Genomic DNA, 27,433 nt, shown 5'->3' with positions numbered 1-27,433 from the left:
TATCCTCCGAAAGCTGACTAAAGTAAATGATGTTTGCACTGATTTTAATTGTATTTGATAAATTATTAGGTAAATATAAATGAACTTTATGCTGAAAAGCAGTTCATGCTATAGTGAAATATTTTCTTTTTTTATTACAGACGATCATAGTAGGGTTAAGCTTGCACAACTTGCTGAAAAGGATGGCAAACTGACTGATTACATCAATGCCAATTATGTGGATGTAAGCATGTTTCAACTGAAATTTTGTGAAAATTATGTTAACCTATGAATTTATTATACCATGGTATTGTACATAGAATAGTAATAAGTATTAAATGAAAGATAGTAAAAAATACACATTAGTAGTAAGAGATCCCGTAGCTAAAAGTTTTCAGATTGAATGGCATTCAAGCTATTGTACTTGGTTCATCTCCTGGGTGAGAGAGGGAATTCAGGCTGAGAAATTACATTCAAGGTAGGATGTATATATTCTGATAGTTTTATAGCTCCTTAAATAAGAGGGGCAGGATCAGTGCTTATTTGGAATGTCCCATAGCTCCTAGCCCATTACTATGTAGGTAGCAGCTGATAAATAAATTTCGACTGAAAAATTCTCAGGGTAGTACTGGCTAAAAGGCAAACACATGATTTCTAAACCAGTTACCAGCCTTTATAATCTTGGGCCCTTCTCAGGATACCCAGCTTTGTGAAACTTACTGGAGATCTCCAGGGACTGTAGACCACTGACTAACTTACTGGTTTCTTTCCTGTGGTCAGTTGAATGCCAGTGGAACTCAGTTATTTTCCTGACACTGACCTTGCAGTCTAGCAGCCTTCAGGTTTATGCTGTTTGGAACAGTTAATTCAAAGAAGTGAGTACCAAATATAAGTATACAGTAGGTTTGTTGTAGGCAACCACTTCAGGCTTCCATAGCAGGAAGTGTGTATGTCAGATTGAATATGAGCTTTGGAGTTAGAACTGGTTCTGAATCCCAGCTCTGCCGTTGGCTAACTGTGAAAGCTTGGAAAGCCACTGAACTCCTCTGAGCTTCAGTTTCGTATCTCCAAATCAGGGATGATGCTTCCATTTTGCATATAAATTAAGGATTAGGGTTAATGTTTGTAAACTATCTTGGCCAACAGTGAGTAATAAGTGAAGGATAGCTATTAATGATTAGCATTGCTCAGTGCCACCAAGGAGAGGGTAAGGAGAAAACACCAAAGGTTTCCTGACTATTATAAACAGCTGAGACCTAATGCCTCAAACATATTTCAAAGCAGCACAATTAAGCACCAGATGTTAAGCATAGTAAACAGACTTGGATTAAATGCACTTAGACTAGAGGTGCAGAGAATAGTGGTTCTGTCAGTGCAAAAAGGACTCTTTTTTTTACAAAAATTATAACTAAAGAAGAGTTGCTGTCTTTGCTAGTACTAGTTTCTCTAGCTTTGAAAAAAATTTTTTTTATGTTTTTCTTTTATAGCAAAAATCTCCTGATCTTAGAAACAGAACAGATAAAAATGGCATACAAATTTGTCAGTAAGAAACATTTGTCATTTGTTTCTTCAGGGCTACAACAGACCAAAAGCTTACATTGCTGCCCAAGGCCCACTGAAATCTACAGCTGAAGATTTCTGGAGAATGATATGGGAGCATGATGTGGAAGTTATTGTCATGATAACAAACCTTGTGGAGAAAGGAAGGGTATGAAGGTCATCTATTATGCCATCCCCGAGACAGTGATTAGAAATGCTTTAAGTTGCTTTTGATAGAGTCAGCGTTAAAGTCAGGGAAGCTAATCAGGATTCCTTTCAAGTAAGTATGACAGCTTAAGGGAAACTGTTAAAAGGTCAAAAAGTTTCGCTGTAACTCAAGCTACCTGCTATTTAAATGCATTCTTCATTCCGTAAGAAAAAGCAGATGAGGTTCATTGAAAAGCGGTGCAGAGTGAAGTAGATTTTAATTCATGGGAGCTGGATTCTAGTCCTGGCTTTATAGCTACTCAGTACATCTGGCCTCACTTTCCTCATCTGAAAGGGGGGAGTTTGAATCTGATCATTTCAAGTCTCTTTCAGCCCTGTAATTCTCTCTCTGCTCTCCTCGACAACAAACCTGCAATCACTTAGAACGGAAAGAACACGTTTAGAAGAATGAGGGAGTCGTGGTATCAGATCTTTACTGATTTCAGGGATGACTTACACTAAGCATTTGAAATATGAAAAGAGCATCTTGACTTTCTCTTTTGCAGAGAAAATGTGACCAGTACTGGCCTGCCGATGGGAATGAAGAGTATGGGAACTTCCTGGTCACTCTAAAGAGTGTTCAAATGCTTGCATATTACACTGTGAGGACTTTTACTCTAAGAAACACAAAGATCAAAAAGGTGAGTCCACAAATGATGGCTATCATCAATTGAGTAATACATCTCGATCCTTTTTTAAGAAAACAGGTGGTATAACCGAAACAGGGTAAAAATACAAATAATTAAAGGCATTAAGAGTTCTTATCACAGGGCTTCCCTGGTGGCGCAGTGGTTGGGAGTCCGCCTGCCGATGCAGGGGACACGGGTTCGTGCCCTGGTCCGGGAAGATCCCACATGTCGCGGAGCCGCTGGGCCCGTGCGCCATGGCCGCTGAGCCTGCGTGTCCGGAGCCTGTGCTTCACAACGGGAGAGGCCACAACAGTGAGAGGCCCGCGTACCACAAAAAAAAAAAAAAAAAAAAAGAGTTCTTATTACAGCTACACCTCAATCCCAAAAGTTTCTTCCAAGTCTCTTAATGCCAGATGTGGCTTTAGCACCATATTGGTCATGGTGCCAATGGTTGCAGTGATACAGGAACAAAAGTCCCTGCTCCATGTGATAACTGCACATCCAGCTGAAAATAGTGGAGACGAAAAAGGGGAGGAAAAGAAAAAGAGCAAGTTATAAGTCAGGGTTCCTTAGAAAAACATATATCTGTATGTAGATATATATGTATGTGTGTGTGTGTATATATATATATATATATATACATATATATTTTTTTTTTTTTTTTTTTTTTTTTTTTTGGTACGCGGGCCTCTCACTGTTGTGGCCTCTCTCCCGTTGCGGAGCACAGGCTCCAGACGCGCAGGCTCAGCGGCCATGGCTCACGGGCCCAGCCGCTCCGCGGCATGTGGGATCTTCCCGGACGGGGGCACGAACCCGCGTCCCCTGCATCGGCAGGCGGACTCTCAACCACTGCACCACGGGGGAAGCCCTATATATATTTAAAGAGAGAGAGAGGGTGTTTTAAGAATTGACTCCAGGCTGGAAATTCAGGCAAGATTTCTACGTTGCAGTCTTTAGAATACCTTCTTCTTCAGGAAACCTCAGTCTTTGGTCTTAAGGCCTTCAACTGACATTATGGAGCATAATCCACCTTACTGGAAGTCTTACTGATTTAAATGTCAATCACATCTAAAAAATACCTTGACAGTAACATCTGGTGTGACAGGTGTTTGACCAAACTACTGGCCACCGTAGCCTAGCCAAGTTGACACATAACATTAACCATCACAAATGACAGTGTACGTTTTTAGCTTCGTTATGAACCACCAACATCAAGCTATGAGTCCTGAGTTGATGTTTAAGGACCCTGTGTGTGTGTGTTCCTATAATTAGCTGATTAGCTGTCTGGTCTCTTCCAGGGTTCCCAGAAAGGAAGACCCAGCGGGCGCATGGTCACCCAGTACCACTACACTCAGTGGCCTGACATGGGAGTGCCAGAGTACTCGCTGCCCGTACTGACCTTTGTGAGAAAGGCATCCCATGCCAAGCGCCACGCAGTAGGCCCTGTTGTTGTCCACTGCAGGTGAGTCTCAGCGCCAGGTTTCCAAACCCATAGAATTGCTTATGCTAACAAAAAGGGAATCAGTGGAACAAAGGTTTTGCCAAAGTGGGAATGATTTCACAAACTGAGGGGCATGAAACGTTGGTTACTGGGAAGTGAGTATGCCAGACTCAGAATTGGATTGCTGAATATTTCAAAGCACCAGGTATTTCTATGATGTATAATATTCTATTTGATTGGCTAATTGGATTTCAGCTTATTAACTGTGTGAAGCAGGCAGAACAACGTTTTGTCATTAAACAAGCACTTGTTACAACATAACGTCGTGGGATAAAAACGCTTAAGACACAACCCCTGTTCCTAGGAGTTAATAGTCTATTGTAGACTTAATATGCCAGGGTTACGTTAGAAAAACCAAAGTGCACAAAGTATGGGGAATTTAGCAAAATATTTTAAGTTGTTTTTAAACAGTTTGGGGTCAAAATCCCATTCTCATTTTCCTGAGTTCTGTCTGATATATCCTATTGAACGTGTAATCAATTCATCGTTGCCCAGGTACTTTAATTTCCAAGACGGGGTGAGTGAATAGAAATAATGATATTTCAGAGAAGGAGAAAAATGCGTTAGAGGCTTTAATTTAATATTTTTCAGTTAAAACAAAAATAGCAGTTACTGTTTACTGCGTGCTGACTCCTGTGCCAAGCTTTCTGACCACAAAAGTCGAATTCATTTCTATGTGGAGTATTTTTGTCAAAGCGGCGTCTGTGTTTTTACAGAAACAACTGTTTTCCTTTGATATGCAGAGTATCTCACACATTCTAATTACCTATCTCAGGAGTTATCCTCAAAGTCTGAGAGACCTATCTTGAGTTTTTTATCTGCGAGCCCGATGATAAGCTGAGGGAAACAGGAAGATGCAGGAAAAATAGCTGTGAAGGTCAGGGATTGTTTCCTAGCGAATAGAAAAGGGCCAGAGCCTTGTGCAGAGCCAGTGCTAATTCTTCACTCTAGTACTTCCTACTCGTCAGAGCATTTGAAAAGAATCCCTGTCTCTGGATTCTGTCCCTCCAGTAGAGGCTTTGAAGAAGTTGCTAGATAATGGCCCTTTAGAAATGACTGAAGTTATTCTTTATTCCTCACCATCTCACTGAAATGATATTTTCAGCTGAAAGCCTTCGCAAACTCTTTTTTTCCATTAACGTGGAAATCTTTACAAACATGTTTACCTGACAATACAGACCCAGAGACCTTGTCTTTTCAGAGTCTGGTGAGGCTGATGCTTTCATTCTTCTCAAATTAAATGTCTGTTTGCTATACTCTGATACATAATATTTCCACTGTATAATGTATAATGAATAATAACTGTAATTGAAAATAAAAAAATCTCCAACAGGAATAATCAGATTGCTTTGGAGTTTGACCCGTAAGCAAGAAAGAAAAAAGAAAACTTTGTTTGTTATTTGAAGCATTTTGCTTAACTCCTAAGCTGCTTACTGTCTTGCTGAATTACTCACTAAGTGACTCATTTGCTTGGAGAAGGGTATTAATTTACAAGACAGCCGGGAGTGACCAATCCTCAAAGGTATTTGATGTTGACATTGAAGTCTCTTTCTTTGTGTGCTTTTCAGTGCTGGCGTTGGGAGAACAGGCACATATATCGTGCTAGACAGTATGCTACAGCAAATTCAACGTGAAGGAACCGTCAACATATTCGGCTTTTTAAAACACATTCGTTCACAAAGAAATTACCTGGTGCAAACCGAGGTATGATAAAAAGGATCATGTCCTTTATCTAAGGGTTGGAAGTGTCCCTAAACTGCGGGATAGACCAGAGTTTGTATTACCAGGTGCGTTAGTCCCATGGGGCTCCCTGTAATAAAATGCTACGAACCGGGTGGCTTAAAACAACAGAAGCATGTTGTCCCCTACTTCTGGAGGATAGAAGTCCAAAATCAAGGGGTAGGCAGGGCCATGCTCCCTCCGAATCCCCTAAGGAAGGATCCTTCCCTGTCTCTTCAAGTTGCTGATAGCCTCGTATTTCCCTGGACTTGGCAGCCTAACTGCCTCCTTCTTCACACGGCTGTCTTCCCTCTGTGTCTGTGTCTGTGTCCAAATTTCCCTCTTCTTGTAAGGGCACCAGTCCCCACCTCATCTGAACTAACTACATGTGCATCAACTCTATTTACAAATAAGGTCACATTCTGAGGTCCTGGGAGGTTAGGGTTTCAGCATATCTTCTGCGGGGGCGGGAGGCGTGCATAATTCACACTATAACACCAGGTACTTGCACATAAGTCATGGATGGACCAGCTGAATTTTGTCTATTTTATGACCAAATGGGGAATATCTTTAAAATGACACTGGTCACAGGCAAGATTCAGAAAAAGAGTAAGTGGATCAGTCAACCCTCATCTCCTCGTGCTGAATCCTCAAGCTTTTCCTGCATGTAATGAATGAATGGATTTATTCTCATATTTAAATAGTAATGAATTATGCTCAAATTATTCCCTTTTTTAAGCCCAGATCATTTACCCCTATATGACACAGGACAAACTCTGCATACCTGTATTTTATTTTCACTATTTCTAAATAAAAATGGATTTAAATTGAAAACTATGTATGGCAGCTTGAAAGCAATAAGAAACATATGACTGAGTGGGCTTCCACACCAAACCAACCAAACTTCATTCCATCGAGGAAATGACATTCTAGTCAGATAAGACAAGGGAAGAGTCCCACACGTGAAATGGAAGATAACTATTAACAACTGTATAGATAATTGTACTAAATTATATATGACCGGCTAAAAGGAGAACTGGAATGGGGAGAAGGGGGAGACCCATCAGAAGTAGAGAAGTCAGTGCAAAATGTGGAAGAGGGTCTCAGGTTTGAAGGGTGAGCAGAGAGGGCATTGCTTTGCCTCCCCAAATCGTCCAGTGATCTCCTTCCCTAAACGCCAATGCACAAGAAATAAAGAGGTGAGGGATGGAAAGAGTTGTATTGTTTCTGGATGACCACTTTTTGACCACCTTTTCCTCCATCTGACTTCCTGCCAGGACTGGTGAGCAATCTCCGTGGGTCCTCCCTTCCATTTTGTAAAACGCTTTTTGTCCATCAGTGGAAGATACTACTTTTGTACCTCAATACATATAAGGAAAACCTGAGGTGATATCCCTGTTTGTCATTGCTTTGCCAGGAACAGTATGTCTTCATTCATGACGCGCTGGTCGAGGCGATACTTAGTAAAGAAACTGAGGTCCCGGACAGCCACATCCACGCCTATGTTAATGGGATCCTCATTCCTGGACCAACAGGCAAAACAAAGCTAGACAAACAATTCAAGGTGAGTTCTCTCGGAAGCCCCTCTCTTGGGTGTCACCACAGGTTGGAATGTTCCTGCATCTCCTCATTTGAGTGGACAAAGCCATGGGGACAGGCTGAGCGCTCTGTTGGCCCAGTGGCTTTGTTGTGTTCTTTACAACAGGCAACAAAGCCACTTGGCAAATTTCAAGAACCTTAATTTTGAGTAGCGAGGGGGAAAGTTCTCAGAAACCCTAGAAATGCAGACGTGGTCCAGGAAAGGAAGGCACAGAACAGAACAGGAGGAACAGGCAGAACTTCTAACACAGACGGTGTAAGTGCTCTTCTCGCTCTGAGAAAACCAGACCACTTAAACACAAGTGCTGTGGCTCCGGCTGCTTGTGCTGCTCTTTGGAAGAGTCTGTCTCACTTGAAACCCCCAGACTAGAATAAGCCATCCCACAAGAATAGCTTCTTCAACCCCAGTTTCTCCCACCCACCCTGTCACAAGGACGTCGGCTAGACAGGGGAGCATGGTTTGTTCAGTGTTCTACCTCTCACAGCTTAGCTCTCTGATTTCCAGAAACCAGTCAGCAAAGAATTCAGAAAGCAGTTGTTACCAGACCTGCCTGCGGAGATAGGGGGATTTGCAGAGCTGTCATCTTCCAGAGGAATGAAGGCTGCGTTATTTTGTTCCCCATTATTTCTATACTAACCTCTTACTTCTCAGGGTTGCTAGAGAAACAGGGCCAGTTTCTGAAGAAGGAATGTCTAGGAAGAATTCAGAAGGCCCTGGAAAAACCCAGGAGAGTTAACAAACCTCAAGATTGAAGTTTTTTCTTTCTTTTCTGCAGCTTACAACATAGAAGATGTAGTCATGGGTTCCCTCTGACTTTTTACCTTCTCGGTCAGCACCTTTTGTGCTTTGGGAGGAGTAAGAGACAGATGAGGGGTGGAAGCTGAACTTAGAAATTGCAGACAGGAAAACATAAATGTTTTATTCAGCCAAACTTATCTGAGTCATAAAAGAACACTTTAAGGAAGACAAAGTGCACAATACAGCTTCCAGAAACAGATAATAAATATAAAGCATTAACGCGATGTTGCTAGGATGGCTTTTTTCTAAGTTAAAAATATACATCTATTACCCATTTTCTTATTTAAATATGATTTACCCCATACACAATTAAATTAATAAAAGAATTGATATCACTTATACTGGATAATTCAGGATCAAAATGGAAATATCAATTATGAGATCAGAATCTAATTAAAAACAGAGACATTTGACTCTGTTTCCTGTTAACATCCTAACTAGGGAAATTTGGAGGGGGCGTGTGTATACTGTCCTATAAGAAAAGGTATTTATTCAAGTTTACCCATAGAAAAATGTCCTTGAAATGAATTGCATGTCTATTTATTCAACAAATATTTATCAGAAACCCACCTCAGCATTGAAAAGTAAAGAATCAGGACTTCCCTGGTAGAGCAGTGGTTAAGAATCTGCCTGCCAATACAGGGGACACGGGTTCGAGCCCTGGTCCGGGAAGATCCCACATGCCGCGGAGCAACTAAGCCTGTGGGCCACAACTACTGAGCCTGTGCTCTACAGCCCACGAGCCACAACTACTGAGCCCAAGTGCCACAACTACTGAAGCCCATGCACCTAGAGCCCGTGCTCTGCAACAAGAGAAGCCGTCGCAGTAAGAAGCCCGTGCACTGGAACGAAGACCCAATGCAGCCAATAATAAATAAATAAAAATTTATTTTAAAAAAAAAGTAAAGAATTGAAAACACTAAAACAATACTGAAAAATAAAAAATAGAAATTTGTTGAACTGTATATGAAAGACTTTTTATGCAAATATAATAATTAATATTGAAAAACAGACAAATGAACCAGAGGAACCATGTGCGTATGGAAATTGTTATATGACAGATATGACATTACAAATTGGTGAGGAAAGATGGATTAATCAATGAATGATATTAGGACAATCTCCATGTAGAAACAAGTACAGTTAGGTCCCTACCACACCTCAAACACTGAAATTATTCAAGATGGCTTAAATATCTAAAGATGAAAACAAATTTTTATAACTATTATAAGAAAATATTGGAAAATATCTCTTGAGGACTTCAGGGTAGAGAAGGACTTCTTAAATTAAAATGTTAAATTACAGAAATCTTAAGGAAAAACTGAATTGGCTGTAAATGTCTGTGTGATTAAAGAGAACAAAGACATTTGCAACTTCCTTAGCAGACTGTAGATTTACATTTAATAGCCAAAACCCCCTACAAATTAGTAAATGAAAATGAAGTAGAAATAGGAAAAGGCAATCATCAAAGAAGAAGTAACTAAAATCAACAGTTTCACAATAAGTAAGGAAATGTACATCAAAACTGGGATAGGGGCTTCCCTGGTGGCGCAGTGGTTGAGAGTCCGCCTGCTGATGCAGGGGACACGGGTTTGTGCCCTGGTCCGGGAAGATCCCACATGCTGCAGAGCGGCTGGGCAAGTTTAATTCAAGGAATTCTTGGAAAATAAGTCAGATATATTTATATTCAGTATCTTATCTTTGTTGAGTCTCCTGTGTATATGTGTGTGTGTGTGTGTGTGTGTTTATTTGAGGGGCTTAAATGAAATAATCTATATTTTTCCTTGACACCCTTTCTCAGCTCCTGAGTCAATCAAATATACAGCAGAGTGACTATTCTACAGCCCTAAAGCAATGCAACAGAGAAAAGAACAGAACGTCTTCCATCATCCCTGGTAAGCTATGTTGAATTCTGGAAGAAAAAAAACCCCAACTTTTTAAATAATAGAAGCCTTGTAGATAATTTGACAATAGTTGTACATCTTGGAACAAAAACAATACACTCATATTTTTCTAATCATGCCAGATAATATAACTTAACAAGGACTCTTAAACCTTGAAGTCTTCGTCTAGAAGTGCAAAATACATAGACAAACTAGCTTAAGTCAAACACACTCTACTTGCAAAATGCAGCTATGTTTTGCCATTTGCAGGGGCGGGGAGGAGGTACAGTACTAAGAGCTTACTTGTTTATGATGAATGTTCTGTATTCCCAGTGGAAAGATCCAGGGTTGGCATTTCATCCCTGAGTGGGGAAGGCACAGACTACATCAATGCCTCCTACATCATGGTAAGTCGGAGAGCCACTGGGAGACTGCTGCAGCTTGCGTTATCAGAATCAAAACCAGAGTGGGGGGCTTCCCTGGTGGCGCAGTGGTTGAGAGTCCGCCTGCCGTTGCAGGGGACGTGGGTTCGTGCCCCTGTCTGGGAAGATCCCACATGCCGCGGAGCGGCTGGGCCCGCGAGCCACGGCCACTGAGCCTGCGTGTCCGGAGCCTGTGCTCTGCAACAGGAGAGGCCACAACAGTGGGGGCCCGCGTACCGCAGAAAACAAAACAAAGCAAAAAAAAAAACCAGAGTGGGCTGCCCAAAGCAGTGACTGGCAGATACGGGAGGCATCACAGGTGGACATGAGTCGTATCTGATGACTGCAGGCTCACAGCCCACAGCAGCAATAGAATCACAGCATTCCTTGATGCTTTTATGTGTCCTGGGACTGGAGAACCCTTAATCAGACAATGAGTAGATGTGGGAACCAAACTCACCATGAGTAGATACAAAACATCCACTCGCCCGTCTAAGCAGCTCCATTTCATTCACCAAAGCAGATTCCCTGCAGACCCAGGATACACTAGCAAAGTCCAGTCTCGTTCACATTACCACTCCAGGTTTGCAGCACGGTTCTCACCCTGCAAACTGGGCTCATTTGGGGACTTGGATTTCTAAAGGTACAATACTTTCTTTCTGCATTTAGATCTACTATCAGAGGGATGAGTGCTTTAGTAGCTGTTGTGTGACCTTCATTTCCATTTCAGGTCAATCAATCACAGAGTTTGCCTTCAGATGAGAGAGTCCTAATCCCCGTGCCAAAATCACTGTTCTGTTTATCTAGAAAATACTAAGGTATATCCATGCAAGAAACAGGGAGATGTGTGGAGGTGGCATCTAAAAGCATGCCACACTTAAAATAGGGGCATCTTAATACTATAGGAAGCAGATATTTTTACTCAAAAATTGAGAATGGGTTAAGAGAACAAATATAAATATTGCATTGTGTGCTGGTTAGATAGAAGACAGACTGTTCTTGTCAAGAAAATAATTAAATGCTGGAAAATATTACCTACAAAGCTTGCCACATTACATCTGAAGATTTGCAAAATAGGATGAATTTTTACCTACCTGGAGTGACTTAAGTGGGATATTGACTGAAAGTGCAGGATAAACTAGAGGTCCTTTCAAGGTCTCTTCCCATCCAAAGAATCTACAATTAACCAGAAAAACATTTAATTATGTACAACCTGATCATTCAAATCCGAATATATGAACTTAAAAGTTTTCTGCTTCTTAAACAAGATTGTAACCAAAACAAAGTAAATTGAGTAGAATTCTACTTGATGAATAAATGACACTAAAGCTTAAAAAATAAAAAATGAAAATATTCCACACTTCATATGAGCCCATGGGGGATAAGAATGCGATCTGAGAGATTCCATTGCAGAAGGGGCTAACTGAGCCATGATTTTGGTAAGCAGTAACGTGGAAATCATGATTAATTCAACGGCACCAGCTTTCAGGTTTCTGCAGCAACATTTGCAAGGTGCCCAACACACCACCACCCCCCCCCCCCCCACCCCCCCCCCCCCCCCCCCCCCCCCGCCGCAAAACCCGGCTCCTCTCCTGTAGAGGCAGCCAGGGTGTTAAGGTATCTGGTTGCCAGTAGGTGTGAAATTTAGCGCTCTGCCATTGGAACTTGTGAAAAGTAAGAAATATAAAATCTCTAGATTTCCATTCTGTCTAGTGTGAGAGACATAGTCCAGAAGCCATTTTTGTTGTCTCCTCCTAGAGGTGATAGCTGGGTAAGCTTGAGCACAGCACTTAATTTCATAAGCTTCAGTTTAGTCGCCTATAAAATGAAGATCACATTCCCTTTGTCATAGTACTACTGTGAGGAATAAAGGAAGAAAATGTTTAATGCTATACCTGGCATATAGGAGATGTCTGTAACATTGGCTATAATAATCACATTATTATTTATAGATACAATCCACAAATAAAAAGACAGTAACCATTAACCTATAAATGTTTTTTGAATGTTTAAAGTCACATGCCAGGCTCTTTCTATCTTCTCTTTGGTTTTGTAGGGTTATTATCAGAGCAATGAATTCATCATCACCCAACATCCCCTTCTCCATACCATCAAGGATTTCTGGAGGATGATCTGGGACCATAACGCCCAGCTGGTCGTTATGCTTCCGGATGGTCAAAACATGGTAAGTCCCTCAGGTCATTTTTGGCATGTTCTTTACAGGGTAGGTATCAAGACACAACCACCAGAAGTCCAGCATACAAAGAATATATTTTTTTCAACCAATAAACTAATATTGAAGTTGCACTTTGTCTATTATTGGACTTGGTTTGGATGCAGTATCCCAGGTCTGAAATTGTTGTATGACAGTTTTAAATAAAAGTAGGCTGAAATTAACTTAAGTATTTATTACGCTGCTTAAGGAAATTAGAATTGCAATCATGAAGGAAGTCAGCCCATATGTTTCTATTTACATTTTTTAAATAAAACTTGTTAGGATATTTTAAGAGTAAATATTGAGATTCAAAGAAAAATTTGAGTTGAATTGTCTATGGCAACCAGTTAACTTCGTTTCACAGTCTGACTTAAACATTTTATTAAAATCTAGAACCTTCTTTGGTTTTTAATCCTCCAGGCAGAAGATGAATTTGTTTACTGGCCAAATAAGGATGAGCCCATAAATTGTGAGAGTTTTAAGGTCACTCTTATGGCTGAAGAACACAAATGTCTGTCTAACGAAGAAAAACTTATAATGCAAGATTTTATCTTAGAAGCTACCCAGGTATGGACATAGTTTAAATGACAAACTTTTCATCTTAAGCACACGTTAAATATATGCCACTTTAAGAATCTCTCCTAGAACTTAAAAGAAGGAATCTGATTTCTTACAAATTGAGACAGATTACCCAAATAATAAATTTTACCTTACTTGTCATTTTCATTTTCAAAATCTTATAGAATCATTAAACAATTAGCCATCACTAAACTCCACCATCCCTGACTTCTACACACACAGAAAGTCAAAGATTTCTCTTTTACTCCAAAGCAGTTGCTGATAGAAGTTAAGCTGAAAATAAACAGAGTAAAAAAATAATTTCATTAATCCTAATTCTCATGTTTTAAGGCAAGTCCTTACCTTGTATTCTCCTAAATAAAATGAGAAAAATATTACCTACCAAAAAAAGCTTACTGCTCTCTACTTATGTACAGAGGGTTGTTAAGTGAAGAACTGCTTTGAAAACATGCAGTGCAATGAGCTAGTGTTGTTTTACTAGACTCCTGATTATCTACAAGGAACCAATTTGAATTCTTTGTCAATAACTGTTTCTATGATTACAGCACAGTTCATAAATTATTGCACAGCTCCTGTGAAAGACTGAAAGATGCTAACAGTGATGAGTAAAGCATGTGAAATTCAGAGGACTTTCTCAATCAGAAAAAAAATAAATCATGTTTTAGATGGTTTAAATGTTTCACTTTACCCTAATTCTGAAACTGGTAAAACATACAGGGTACATAAGAAGATTGAGTATTTGCTAGAATATTTGACCAAAACTTATAAAATTAATAATGCAAATACATTGTTTTCTAAATGTTTTATAGTTCTGCCTGAAATTGATGTTTTATATTTTGTGAGTCAAGGGTCCAATTTTATTATTTTTGTGTGAATAACCATTGTTCCAGTATCATTTATAGATCAACAATACCAGTTCAGTCATAAATCAAATTTCTATATATGTGTAAGCCACTTTGGGAAACTGGGGATCAGAGGTTTAAGAGATTTAAAGTCACACAACCTGGTTTGGTCACTTAATAAGCAAGGATCAGAACTGAGACTGGAGTGGAAACCATGTCTCCATCCTCCTTACCAGCATTTCCCACGCTGCGTCAAGCAATCTTATTCTTCCCTTAGTTAAACCTGAGTAATGCTGGTGTTTGAAGAAGTCTATGCTATTTTTTTCTTCTTTTAAATTTAAGTAGAGTTGATGTACAATATTATATGTTACAGGTGTATGATACAGTGATTCACAATTTTTAGAGGAAGAAGTCTATGCTACTTTTAAGACTAATTTTAAAACTGAAGATTTCTAAAAAACAAAAAAAAAAACTGAAGATTTCTTTTTGTACGTTTAGATTGATCAGCACAGATACATCTTTGTTCATGATTTGATTGGCAAGATACGCCCACAAAAAAGGTTTATTTTTGAATAAAAAAGAGATCACCTCTGTACATGGCAAATGAGGTGTCGCGGCATTCTCTCCCTTTCATGGTGGAGGACAGGCTGCGACTACTGCTGATCACTCAGTGTTTCTTGGTTTTATTGCCTTCCTATAATTCCTGACTTTCCTCAATTCATCTACTCACCAACCAATATGACACTTTCTAAAACAGTCATTTTTGTCTCTTCTTATAGGATGATTATGTACTTGAAGTGCGGCATTTTCAGTGTCCCAAATGGCCAAATCCAGATAGCCCCATTAGTAAAACTTTTGAACTTATAAGTATTATCAAAGAAGAAGCTGCCACCAGGGATGGACCCATGATTGTTCATGATGAGTAAGTTCCACACTTTAAATCAATTCACACCTGACATTCTCTGTGTGTATGTATGTTTCTGTTGTCTTTGTACTAACCTAATACTTTGGACCAATCGTGAATTGTTCAGCTTCTCATGGACAGGATTAACACAGAATAGTTTTGGGGGTTTTTTCCGCTTCTCTGGGAGCTCCTGTTGAAGGCAGAAAACGTGTGCTTGATCGCAAGCATCTGCTGTTGCATTCTACACTAAGAACACTTTGTGTGATGAGTCAGTGTTTCAGAACCTGAATTTTCAGGTGCTAACCAGCGAGGCGTCTCTCAGCCATTGGCTTCCTGGGATAGGAGTAAAACTGATATATTTTTTATTTACCAGAAACAGGAATTTTATCCAATAGACCTTTCCAAGTTTCAGTTGTGAACAAATAAAAAATGCATCTGCTGGAATTATGTTATCTATCAATATATATTATATATGATGCATATGATAATATTACATAATATATATTATAACCTCAGTCAGATCATTTTGATTTACTGCCAACCCCTTCCATAGTATAAAAATAAGAAATGTATCACCGAATATTGAACTTCTATAAAGTGTCTCATTACTAATATCATGAACACTCCCCAGTGATTCAAAGTAGACCACAGTTCCATGCACTATAAAGTAATGAGACAATTTATGAAAAATCTCAGTGTTCTTACTGCAAAATTATCAAGGCCATGTGCTCTGTGAGTTTCAAATGTGAACATTTGATGCATCTGAATGGAGTCTTTGTTCCTTCCATTTGTTTCCAGGCATGGAGGAGTGACAGCAGGAACTTTCTGTGCTCTCACAACCCTTATGCACCAACTAGAAAAAGAAAATTCAATGGATGTTTACCAGGTAGCCAAGATGATCAATTTGATGAGGCCAGGAGTCTTTGCTGATGCTGTAAGTAATAAAGCAGCGAACCAAACTTTTCTCATTAGAGCACAAGTCACTTTCTAGAGGCTACCAAAATCGTTTTGTCCTGTATCAAAAAAGATCACATTGATAATGTTAGCATGTAGTTTTCAAGCTGAATTATGTTCAGTTTGCAATCCATAGAACTGGAACAATAAACATTTAAAGTTTATTTTCCAGAAAATTGATGGATCAAAATTTTAAAATTTCATTGTGTGCCTTTTTGCAAGACTTATTGTAATTCTGAAACACATCCTCAGTAGAAGCACCAACTAATCTGATTTATCCAACAAAATAAATAGTTATTTTCCCGGGGTTAGTGTTCTACATCGCCTCAAAGAAGAGTCAGAAGATAGACTTCAGCTGTTCACCTTTTTCTCAAGCCAAATTCATTTTCTGAACTTAAGAAGTAGCTAATTCTGGGGATAGTTTTGAAAAGAGAGAGAGATAGAGAGAGAGACACTCGTACAATCAAGAAAGAGCATAGCACATCTGGAAAAATAAGTCTCAACTCTGAGAATAATTTGGAGGTTTTTTTATTATAGAAACAAGAGCTAGAAAGACAATAGGGAACTTTGTGCAAATGCCCCAGTGGGAGAAGCTTAGGTGGATGCAGAGGTCATAGGCTCACTTCCAGCTTCCTAGTCTGGGTATGTGTAAGGGCCTTATAAAGAGTCCATCTTCAAAGCTCTAGCCCAGACCAGCTGGCCAGAGAGTAAGGTAACCCTTGTGCACGTGCACTTCAGAGGAGCCCTTATTGAAAGTCTCATTCAGGAGAGTTGAGTTGTATCAAGCTTGTCTTGTATGAAATTGCTTTCGGTGGACTAAACTTATACCCAAGTTTCACAAATGCATTTAATGAGACGTGTGGTCCTAATGATTTTCTACTATGGAGCCGGCCACTTGTTCATGTCCTTTGCAACTACCTTCCCCCACCTCACCATCCCCAAGTTGGCATCTGTAGGAGAACAGCTACTTTATTCTTCTGTGTGCCTCTACCATGAGACCACAGCAGGGTACACAGGCACACACTCTCCTTCTCACCAAGCAGGACATAAGACCCGTCGGGCTGGTAGAGCGTGAAGGATACTTGGTAAACAGTGGGTCTTGTGAAAGGCCTGCATTCCTCATGAGTTCCTGGGCTGACAGTGCAGTCCTGAGACCTCTTCATAAATAGACAAACCCGACAGGTTTTGTAACAAAAGGAGAAAGGAAAATGAGTAACTTAGTGGGTTACAGGAGCCTAGCGCCAAAGGGTTTACACACAAGTTGATAAATCAGTATCAGAACCTCATCACATCACCTTCTGATTCCATGAAGTAAATGACTGAGTGTTTACCATTGGCAAATGTAGTGGGCCAGTGTTCTAGGTCAATGAATGTTGGCTAATTATAGAGCCACTTTAAATTTAATCAGAAGGAGACATTAATATGGATGGTGTACCTCTGCTGATTATAACAGAGCCCTTAACACAATGCCTTTCTATGACAGTGGCAAAGGGTGACTAAAAACCTTGCTTCTTTTTACAAACGTATGTCTTCGGCGAGCTTTCTGTTTCTGACCTCCCATTCTCTGTTCTCCAGGAGCAGTATCAATTTCTCTACAAAGCAGTCCTCAGCCTTGTGAGCACGAGGCAGGAAGAGAATCCGTCCACCTCTCTGGACAGTAACGGCGCAGCGTTGCCTGATGGAAATATAGCCGAGAGCTTAGAGTCTTTAGTTTAACGTGGAAAAGGGTGAGAAGGGTCCATATCTGGGCATTGCTTTCCTCTTTCTAAAGTTAGACAGGAAAATTAGTCCAGTTCTTCTGTTATCTGTTTACTTCACCTCACCTGACAGTAACTATCATGGCAAAGGATTCTGCTGCCAAGTTTACATCATTAACAATGTGTGCCTTTTGCAAAACTTCTTGTGATTCACTTATTGTGTTTAAACTAAAATGATGGAAATTTACCGTATTTCTAAGAATGGAATTGTGGTATCTTTTTTTCATATTGATTTTAACAGAGAATTTCAATTTATAGATATTAGGAACTCCCAACTACAGAAAACATGTTTGTTTTTAGTGTCAAATTTTTAGCTGTATTTGTAGCAATCATCAGGTTTGCTAGAAATATAACTTTTAATATAGTATACTGTAAATAAAACACTCTGTTCCCTATGATATTCAACATTTTACAACCACAGTATTCACCTAAAGTAGAAATAATCTGATACTTACTGTAAATACTGCTCTAGCATCTCCATGGACCAAATTTATATTTATAATTGTAGATTTTTATATTTTACTACTGAGTCAGTTTTCTAGTTCTGTGTAATTGTTTAGTTTAATGTTGCAGCTCATCATCTGGTCTTACTCTGTGAGTCTTCTGATATTGTTTTGTGTTGTGGTTAACTCTGTTCTAGCATGTAATTTTAACTTTTATGGAAAATAAAAATACATTTGTTTTGAAAGAAGATGTTTTTATGAGAATAACACCTTACCCGACATTGTTTAAATGGTTTTTATCCAAGGCATTGCAAAAATAAATATAAATATTGCCATCCATTTGTGTTTGCTTGTGGAGTGCTGAGGCATGTGTAGCAGAAAATTGTGGACATGTTCCCTCTGAGATTATGGACGTGAAAGAAGGTTGATGGGATGGGACAGTGTATAGAGCTGATTCCCAAACTGTGCCTTAAGGCACACAGGAAACTCACAAAATTGAAGATTTTTGAGGACAACACAGCAATGTGTACTTACACTACACAATTACTACTATTAAATCATTTGGATCTAACTACTTAATAAACAGAACCATTATGTATTTCCTTTGGTTTAGGGGAGCTATGAAAATGTTACTCAGAAGCTGAGGGCATGATGTACCAAGAAATGTTGGGAAACTGGTTTAGACCCAAGCTGGGCGTTAGAAGCGGGCAGATTTGCCAGCCAGGGAGAAGCTAAGCTGGTTTGGGAGCCAAGTGGGTGAATGGACAAGGACCAGGAGGTCCTAACTCCCGGAGTGGAAAAAGGTAAGTCCTAGGTGACAATCCTATTGTCAGGATTTAAGAGCTATGTGGAGGTGAAGGGCAGGAAAACAGGGAATCATGGGTAGCAAGCCTGCTCTGATACTGGAAGCAGTCCCCTGCCTCAGCCAGGAGTATTTTAGAACACTGCCCACAAAGGGGGCACCAGTCTCCAAGAATGCCCAGGTCAGTGCCTAAAGCGGGAGACCAGGAAAAGTTTTGTTGAAACCAGTGGTTCTCAGAGTATGGTTCCCAGACCAGCAGCATCAGAAAAACCCAGGAACTTGTTAGAAATGCAAATCCTGGATTTCCATCCCATATCTAAAATATCAGAAACTCTGAGGTTGGAACTCAGCAATCTAACACAAGTTAAAACTTGAGAACCACTGGTCCTTAGCAACAACAATTCAGAGAGCCTCCAGTTTCCTCAAGCAATGTCAGGAAAATGTCACCAAATCCTTAAAATAGAATCAAAATTTATAAGTTTCTGGGCTTCCCTGGTGGCGCAGTGGTTGAGAGTCCGCCTGCCGATGCAGGGGACACGGGTTCGTGCCCTGGTCCGGGAAGATCCCACATGCCGCGGAGCGGCTGGGCCCATGAGCCAGGGCCGCTGAGCCTGCGCGTCTGGAGCCTGTGCTCTGCAACGGGAGAGGCCACAACAGTGAGAGACCCACATACCGCAAGAAAAACAAAAGAAAAATGTGTAAGTGTCTACTTTTTTAGCTTTCCTTTTAAAGCAATAGTCATGAAGAGTCTTGAAATAGAAAAACATTCCAACAAAGTGTCACAAACCACAAAATATTGATAAGTACTGACCTACAGGGTATAAAAAAATTAACATGCTTCTTTCTCACCCTCCCAGGGAGGAAGGCCAGAAGGTTAATTTTGATTCCTTGGTTGCTTTTCTAGCCTTGTCTCTTAGTCCTCTTGTTTTACAGTTTTGTTTCCCCATAACCCACAAAGTCTAATCTGAACAAGGAGTCCATGTCACAATTATTTTTTCTATTTTTCCATTTGCCTTTGTCCCAGGAACAAACAGCCTTTGAAGGGATATAGAATTTTTTTTCCTTCATGGTTTTTTTTATTAGTGAGGTGCCTTGTAGAGTCTCTTCCAAGAGAAAGTAATGTTGCAAGGGCAGGTATGATAATCAAGTATTTTATAGACAAATTCTAATAAAAATACCCTGAAACCAATAAAAAAGACAATCCTGTCAAGATATAGCAATCTTTCCTCATCTTATGAAGCTTAACTCTGAGACAATAATCAATTATGAGAAGTGAAAATAAATGAAGCCTCGTAAGTAAGCCTCATAAGTCTTACCCAATTATTTACATCCTTTACCAAAATTTCAGAGTTTTATTGCATTCACAGCTTTTATCCACACGTTGTTTTATTACATAATTGTGGCCTTGTTATGAATATATTTTTATGCTGCCTTTCATGTTGTTACATAGGCATTTTTATTACACATAATTATAAACCTATCATTGTTACTGTATAATATTCTGTTGTATAGTGGTTTTCAAACAGGGATAGTATTGCACCCCAGGGGACATTTGGCAGTGTCTGGAGACATTTTTGGTTTCCGCATCTGAAGGGGATGTGCTGCTGGCACTTACTGGGCAGAAGCTGGAAATGCTGCTAAACATTCCGAAATGCACAGGACAGCCCTCGCAACGAAGAATCGTACAGCACAGCATGTCGGTAGTACCAGGGAGGAGGAACCCGCCCTCGTGATGTACCGGGGCTCTTGTGATCACTTTCGTGATGTCAGCTGTTTAGGCTCTTTTCAGATTCTTCCTAAACTACAAAACTATGATAAACATTTCTTTATGTAAAAGCCTTTTACCATATTTAGGATGTTTCCTTAGTACCAATTCCTGTAAGTGCCAGTTGGTGAGAAGATTGTATGAATATTTTTATGTGTCTTAATACTCTTTGGCTTTCCAAGAGTTGTACAGTTTACACTCCCACTGCTCAGGTATTGGAGTCTTAGGGCTCCACTCCTGGCTGGGTTCAGGCTTCTGCTCAAACATCTCTTTGAGCAGCATTCCCCAATCGGCCTGTTGGAAGCAGCATCCCCCTTCCCCTAAGGAAGATCTTCAAAATATTTAGTGCTGATCATTGGATGGGACTTGAGCTGGCTCAGTGTCCCGCGTGTGCAAACCGAATGTGGGGGGCCTCTCTCCGCAAGCCCCTCACCCCAGGCCCTCCCGTCTCCTTACCCTGCTTTTTCTCCGGAGCGCATTTTGCTTCCTGACATATTTTATATTTGTTGTCTGTCCCCCGCTATTCGTATATAAGCTCCATGAGGAGAGGAACTTTGGCTCTTGTAAACCTCTGTATTTCTATACCTAGAACAGGACTGGGCACATTCAAAACACTCACTACATTTTAGATAAATGAATGAATAAGGAGTGAATTAATGAATGAATTGGGGTTGTTTTGTTTTGTTTTACCTAGGACAAAAATGCTCTTTAGTGATCCTGGGAAACCCGACACTCTATAGGTAGTGTTCCTCAACATACAATAAATGTATCAATTTTGACCCATTTTCTTTTTCTGTAGCACCTTTGTAAATTAGCCCAATTGAGAAATGGTGTTCTATACAGACTTTATCTCCGATATTAAATCACGTAGAGCAGTTTTGCAATCTGCAGAGAGGTATCAAAGGTGAGCATGATCCATCTATTTAGCCAAATGCACAGGAACTCTATATAGTCCATCATAGGTCTCAGTCTGATACTACCTGAGAATTTATGGCAGCTGCTTCTTCATATCAAATTAATACAAATATTTAATATGTGCATGTTCTACTCAATATTACACCATAGGACTCTTACTTAATTTTCACATTTCTCATCTGAAAGGCCCTAATTTGTTAGCATCCAAAATGACTTTAATAGACAAAACTTAGAAAATAAGAACGCTTTATAAGCAGATACATTTTAGTTTCTTAGAATTGAATTCCATTCATAAATAGCACATAGAATCAGAAATACTAAGTATTTACTAAATTAAAGTGAACTTTTTAGGGAAAGTGGGGAAAATATACACATTTGTCAAAATAAACAAAAACACTTTTATTATTATAAATCATGATTGATTATCATCCACTCACTGGCTAATTGCAAAATATTCTTGTATGTTATAGGTTTCCTCCTCATTAGTACAATATTGGTGTGTTAGAGTAGGTGGTATTAAATGTTACGGCATATAAATGAAACACACTACATTGGTTTTAAAAATCTGGACATCCGGGATTTCCCTGGTGGCGCAGTGGTTAAGAATCCGCCTGCCAACACAGGGGACACGGGTTCGAGCCCTGGTCCGGGAAGATCCCACATGCCGCGAAGCAACTAAGCCCGTGGACCACAACTACTGAGCCCGCTCGCCTAGAGCCTGTGCTCTGCAACAAGAGAAGCCACACAATGAGAAGCTCGGGCACTGCCATGAAGAGTGGCCCCTGCTCGCCACAATTAGAGAGAGCCTGCGTGCAGCAACGAAGACCCAACGCAGCCAAAAATTTTAAAAATAAATAAATTTATATATATAAAACAAATCTGGACATCCTTGGCATTAAAGTTAACAAGTTTCTTAAGGTAATCATTTTTAAAAAGAAAAATAAGATTTGGAAGTGGGAGTAAGAAAAACTGTGTGTGAGATTGAAACTTCTTGTTACGTACACAACAAACTCCTAATCAGCCTGTCACCTGGGACACATTCTAAGCAGCTCAAGACACACAGCCTGACCTTTGAAAAACTTCCTGAATATGCTAATTTGTAATCCTTTCCTCTGAAGCTTTGGACATGACTTTCTCAGATTCCTATTATCTTGCTTCAATCTTAGGGGAGTTGCTTTAGTTCTGAATTATCCACATGAGAAATGAACCGATGCAAGTAATTTTTTCCTTGCTGCTAAATTGTTTAATGAAGGTATGTATTGAAAACTATAGCATTAAGTTTCCTAATGGAAACTATTAGAGAAGTCTCTTACAGCACTTCTACTTCAGGTAAGTGTTTTAAAGGACTCGGGAAGTTAAAAGCACATTTCTTGGGCTTTTTAGAGAGTAAATGAAAAACATTCCACATTTTGTTTATACAGTATGTCTAGTTCTAATCTCACAGGATACATAAAAATGTTCAAAGAACCACCTGGAGAAAAAAAATGAAATGGTTAGAAAATAACTAAGGCCAATGAGGAAACATTGATAACTGGGGTCATTTACTGTATATTCACAGAATCCACCTACATGCCACTCTCCTTCTGGGGTGCCTTCCTGTGGCAGATTGTATTTTCCAAAAATAGCTCAACAATAGCTTTCAGCCCACATGCGACTCATTGAAACTCATCCCAGTGAGAGGTGGATCTATGGTCCCTTGCCTTGAATCTGGATGGACTTGTGACTACAATGAAAGTGATGCTACATGATTTCTGAGGTTAAGTCATAAAAGGCAACACAGCATCTGCCTGGTTCCCTTTATAACCATGCTGTGAGTTACTGTTGTCTTCAGTTTATGGAAAAGGAAACAGCTAGTATGTTGTAGGACTAATCACACTACTTCTCAGAGAAACTTCTGTCTCATGAGTCTAGGATGAGGAAAGCTGGAAATATAAATATCAGTATTATCTGGAGGAAGCCAAAAAAGTCAGAAAGACCTGGAAGATGTGAGCATTAAGTCTACCGAAATGGTTAGACCAGGGATTCCCAAACTGTGGCTCAGGGGCCGCACGCTTCTAAGTACAGTGTAATCTACCCATCCATACCCAGATCCTACCACCACCACCTTTACTATTGAAATTTCTGGTAGAAAACTTGTTACTGAGAGCCAATGCAGTGTTTCACTCTATATATCTTTACTCAAGCTTACTGACATTTCCTTTCCTAGCACTAATGTTAGACATCCCCCCCCTTCAGTCATACCCCCTTTATCACTCAGTTAAAGCCCAAACTAGTTATTATATTATCTCAGTGGGTTCCTGCTCCCACCCAAGGTGCTAGTTCCCTAGTTCCCATGCCATCTGGGTGCTCATCCAGACTGGGGGTGGAATCAATGCAACACAAGTGTTATTTCCTAATTGATTATGTTAAAATCAATGTTGTGGTTAAAAACAAAAAACAAAAAACTTTCATAACAGTTATGTCTTTACTTGTTAATAGATTATTGATCTCCATTATTGATATTTTTGGCAGGTGGGACCAGCTCGTAATCAACTTTGATCCTTTTCCAAAAGCATAGATGCTTTCTCAACTGCCATATGTCCCACATATAATACCTGCTTATTTCGATGGCAGAATGAGTTCCATATGCCAGAATATGAGCATAGTCCCTCAGAAAGTTTAATTTTTATCCCTAAAGACAAACATTCCTTTCCTCCAAGGAGAAACAAAGTTTTATTTGTACATCTTGGTACCTAATTCACACAAAGTGCACAATTCAGTGATTTTTAGCATGTTCACAGAGTTGCACCTCCATTACCACAATCAACTCTACATTTTCATCTCCCCCCGAAAACCCCCAAACTCATTAGCAGTCACTCCCACTTGCCCCCAAACCCCCCAGCCCTAGGCAACCACTAATCTACCTTCTCCATATAGAGATTTGACTATTCCGGACATTTCAAACAAATGAGATCATACAATATGTGGCTTTTCACGCCTGGCTTCTTTCACTTAATGTTTATCCATGTTGTAGCAAGTAACTGTACTTAATCTCTTTTTAATTGCCGTATAATATTCCATTGTATGGATATGCCACAGTTTGTTTATTCATTTATTATTGGATGGGCAGTTGACTTGTTTTGATTTCTGGCTGTTATGAATAATGCTGCTATGAACATCTGTTTACAAGGTGTTGCGTGGACATATTTTCATTTCTCTAATACCAAAGAGTGAAATTACTGGATCATATGGTAACTTTATGTTTAACCATCTGAGGAACTGCCAAACTGTTTTTCCAAGCAGTTGTACCATTTTGTATTTCCACCTGCAGTTTATGAGGGCTCCAATTTCTCCACATCTTCACCAGCACTTATTATTTTTTCACAGTAGCTATCCTGGTGACTTTGAAGTGGTACCTCATTGTAGGTTTGATTTGTATTTCCCTGATAGCTAATGTACGTTAAACATCTTTTCATGTGCTTATTGGCCTTTTGTATGTCTTCTTTGGAGAACTGTTAATTGCGATCCTCTGTCCATTTATTTTAATTGGGCTCTTTGACTTTTTCTTGAATAGAGTAGTTCTTTACCTATTCTAAGTACAAGTTCTTCTCCCACTTGGTATATGATTTGGGAACATTTTTTCTCATTCTATGGCTTGTCTTTTGCCTTCTTGAGGTATTCTTGGAAGCACAGAAGTTTGTAATCATGATGATACCCAATTTATCTATTGTTTTTCTTTCTGTGCTTGTGCTTTTGGTGTCATTTATTTAAGAAAGCACTGCCTAATCCAAGGTCATAAAGATTTACACCTATGATTTCATCTAAAAGTTTTATAGTGTTTGCTCTCATATTTAGGTATTTGGTCCATTTGGAGATAATTTTTATACGTGCTGTGAGGTAGGGAGTCCAACTTTATTCTTTTGTATGTGGATATCCAGTTGTTTCAGCACAATTTGATGAAAAGATTATTTTCCTCAATTGAATTGTCCTAGCACCTTTTTCAAAAGTCAATTGACTGTAAATATGAGTTATTTCTGGACTCTCTATTCCTATTTTACACTTTTTCTTAGAACTGTTTTCTTAATATTACTTTTGCTTCATTCATTGATATTGTATACAAATACAATCAATTTTTGAATATTAATCCTGTATCATGCAACTTTGCTGATCTCATGTATTAGTTCTAATGTTTTCTTAGAGTATTTTCTTTGTATAACATTAGAGATAGTTTTACATCTTCCTTTCTAATCTGGATGTCTTTTACTTCATTTTCTTGCCTAATTGCCCAGCTATACCCTCCAGTACAAGTTGAATGGAAATGGCAAGAGTATACATCCTTGTCTTGTTTCTGATTTTAGGGGGGAATCCTTCAGTCTTTCATCATTAACTATGATACTAGCTATGGTTTTTTCATAGATGCCCTTTATCAGGTTGAAGAATTCCCTTCTATTCCTAGTTTGTTGAGTGTTTTTATCATAAAAGTGTGTTGGATTTGTTAACGCTTTTCCTGTGCGTAATAAGGTGACCATGTGGATTTTGATTTAGTCTTACCTATTTCCTTCTCCAAACATTAAAAGAAAGCTATAAGAAATGTCACTTTCTAAATGAATCATCATTTTACAAAAAGGCATAAAATAGTATTATTGCAAAGCTTTGGTGATCTAAAAGCATCCAACTGAATCCGTTTGAAAAATAAAAGCAAAAGAAAAATAAAGCTGCATGAAGAAATTTTTTTCTTACTAAAAAGATAAAACTTCATCTGCTAATTATTGGAAAATATATTCTTGTAGGAAAAAAGTTGCATAATAAATTAACAAGTAGTATAATCATTGTCACTTTTACATACACATGAAAAAATACATGATAGAATTATTAAAGTTCCCCGGTAATTACTGGCATCTCTTGTTCCAAATGTTTTCATATTAAAATAGAGATTTATATTTCAAAAACACCATCGTATTGACTTAATCAAAACATATCATGCTTTATGTTTTAAAATATCACATTAGCAAGCATGTTTGTTGCATAAAAGTTCAGAGCTGTGTTGGCTGGGAAGATAAAAAGAAAATATAATTCCCAATTATGGTTTGATTGTGCTCTGTGTAGTATACATAATGCCCTCTGCTTTAATTCGCTCCAATATTGGTCCATAGATCTCCTTTGAAAAGGGCCCCATCAGGCCTTTAGCTTGAATTTCACCTAGAAGAAAATAAATTTGTAGTTACCATTTTAAAGGTGGTATGAAAGGTTAACTTCTACAGCAAGAGTCTCCATACAGCAGTAAACTGTGAGTCAACAAATTGTTGAAGGTCTAGGGATTTTTCAAAATAGCAGCTTAAATGTCCCCTATTAAATTATTACTTTGAGACTTCCCTGGTGGTCCAGTGGGTAAGACTCCGTGTTCCCCATTCAGGGGACCTGGGTTCGATCCCTGGTCGGGGAGCTAGATCCCACATGCGTGCCGCAACTAGTAGTTCGCATGCTGCAACTAAGAAGTCCACATGCCACAACTAAGAGCCCACATGCCGCAGTGAAGATCCCGTGTGCCGCAACTAAGACCTGGCGCAGCCAAAATAAATACATAAATATTTTTTTAAATTATTACTTAATCAACACTGTAAGAAAAAGCAGTTAATTGAAAGCACAGCTGGAGTTAGGGACAGAGTCTGAATTTATACACTTAACTGCATTAACTACCAAATCAGAGAATAAAGTCTAGTAAGAAAGTAAGTCAACCTAACTGGTCTGCTTTATTTGCTGATGTCATTTTTTAAAAAGCATAAGACCAACAGAATGAAATTAAAACCAGTCTGGTTATTTGGGCACTGGCATCTGTTAGGGTGGCTGAAAGAGTAAGTCTGGGCACTTTCCTTAAAGACTATGATGCCCTCATCCCTCATCACTTCTTCACTCTGGTTCCCTCTGGTTCCTCAATAACTAAGTAGGTGGTTTAAATTTTTTTTTTTTTTTTTTTTTTGCAGTACGCGGGCCTCTCACTGTT

The 27,433-nt window shown here is 39.2% G+C and overlaps 2 protein-coding genes across 4 annotated transcripts in view; one reads left to right on the top strand and one right to left on the bottom strand.

Moving 5' to 3' along the window:
* Positions 1–18,307, top strand: part of PTPRZ1 (protein tyrosine phosphatase receptor type Z1) — a 169,411-nt gene extending 151,104 nt beyond the window's left edge. For all 3 annotated transcript variants that reach the window (XM_032644000.1, XM_032643999.1, XM_032643998.1), the window contains 13 exons: positions 141–223; positions 1,553–1,687; positions 2,232–2,366; positions 3,653–3,816; positions 5,424–5,559; positions 6,992–7,138; positions 9,774–9,867; positions 10,189–10,262; positions 12,334–12,462; positions 12,913–13,059; positions 14,693–14,835; positions 15,616–15,751; positions 17,347–18,307. In XM_032644000.1, coding sequence (XP_032499891.1) covers positions 141–223; positions 1,553–1,687; positions 2,232–2,366; positions 3,653–3,816; positions 5,424–5,559; positions 6,992–7,138; positions 9,774–9,867; positions 10,189–10,262; positions 12,334–12,462; positions 12,913–13,059; positions 14,693–14,835; positions 15,616–15,751; positions 17,347–17,487 — 1,664 coding nt within the window. In that variant the 3' untranslated portion in view covers positions 17,488–18,307. The remainder of the gene's footprint in view (positions 1–140; positions 224–1,552; positions 1,688–2,231; positions 2,367–3,652; positions 3,817–5,423; positions 5,560–6,991; positions 7,139–9,773; positions 9,868–10,188; positions 10,263–12,333; positions 12,463–12,912; positions 13,060–14,692; positions 14,836–15,615; positions 15,752–17,346) is intronic.
* Positions 18,308–24,146: 5,839 nt separating this feature from the next.
* Positions 24,147–27,433, bottom strand: part of AASS (aminoadipate-semialdehyde synthase) — a 71,743-nt gene continuing 68,456 nt past the window's right edge. The window contains exon 24 of the mRNA XM_032643902.1: positions 24,147–26,631. Within this exon, the coding sequence (XP_032499793.1) occupies positions 26,513–26,631 (119 nt within the window). The 3' untranslated portion in view covers positions 24,147–26,512. The remainder of the gene's footprint in view (positions 26,632–27,433) is intronic.

Source organism: Phocoena sinus, chromosome 9, assembly GCF_008692025.1.
Source record: "Phocoena sinus isolate mPhoSin1 chromosome 9, mPhoSin1.pri, whole genome shotgun sequence".
Lineage (NCBI taxonomy): Eukaryota > Metazoa > Chordata > Mammalia > Artiodactyla > Phocoenidae > Phocoena > Phocoena sinus.
The sequence above is the reverse complement of the archived record's forward strand: the minus strand, read 5'-3'. Positions and strand labels throughout refer to the sequence as shown.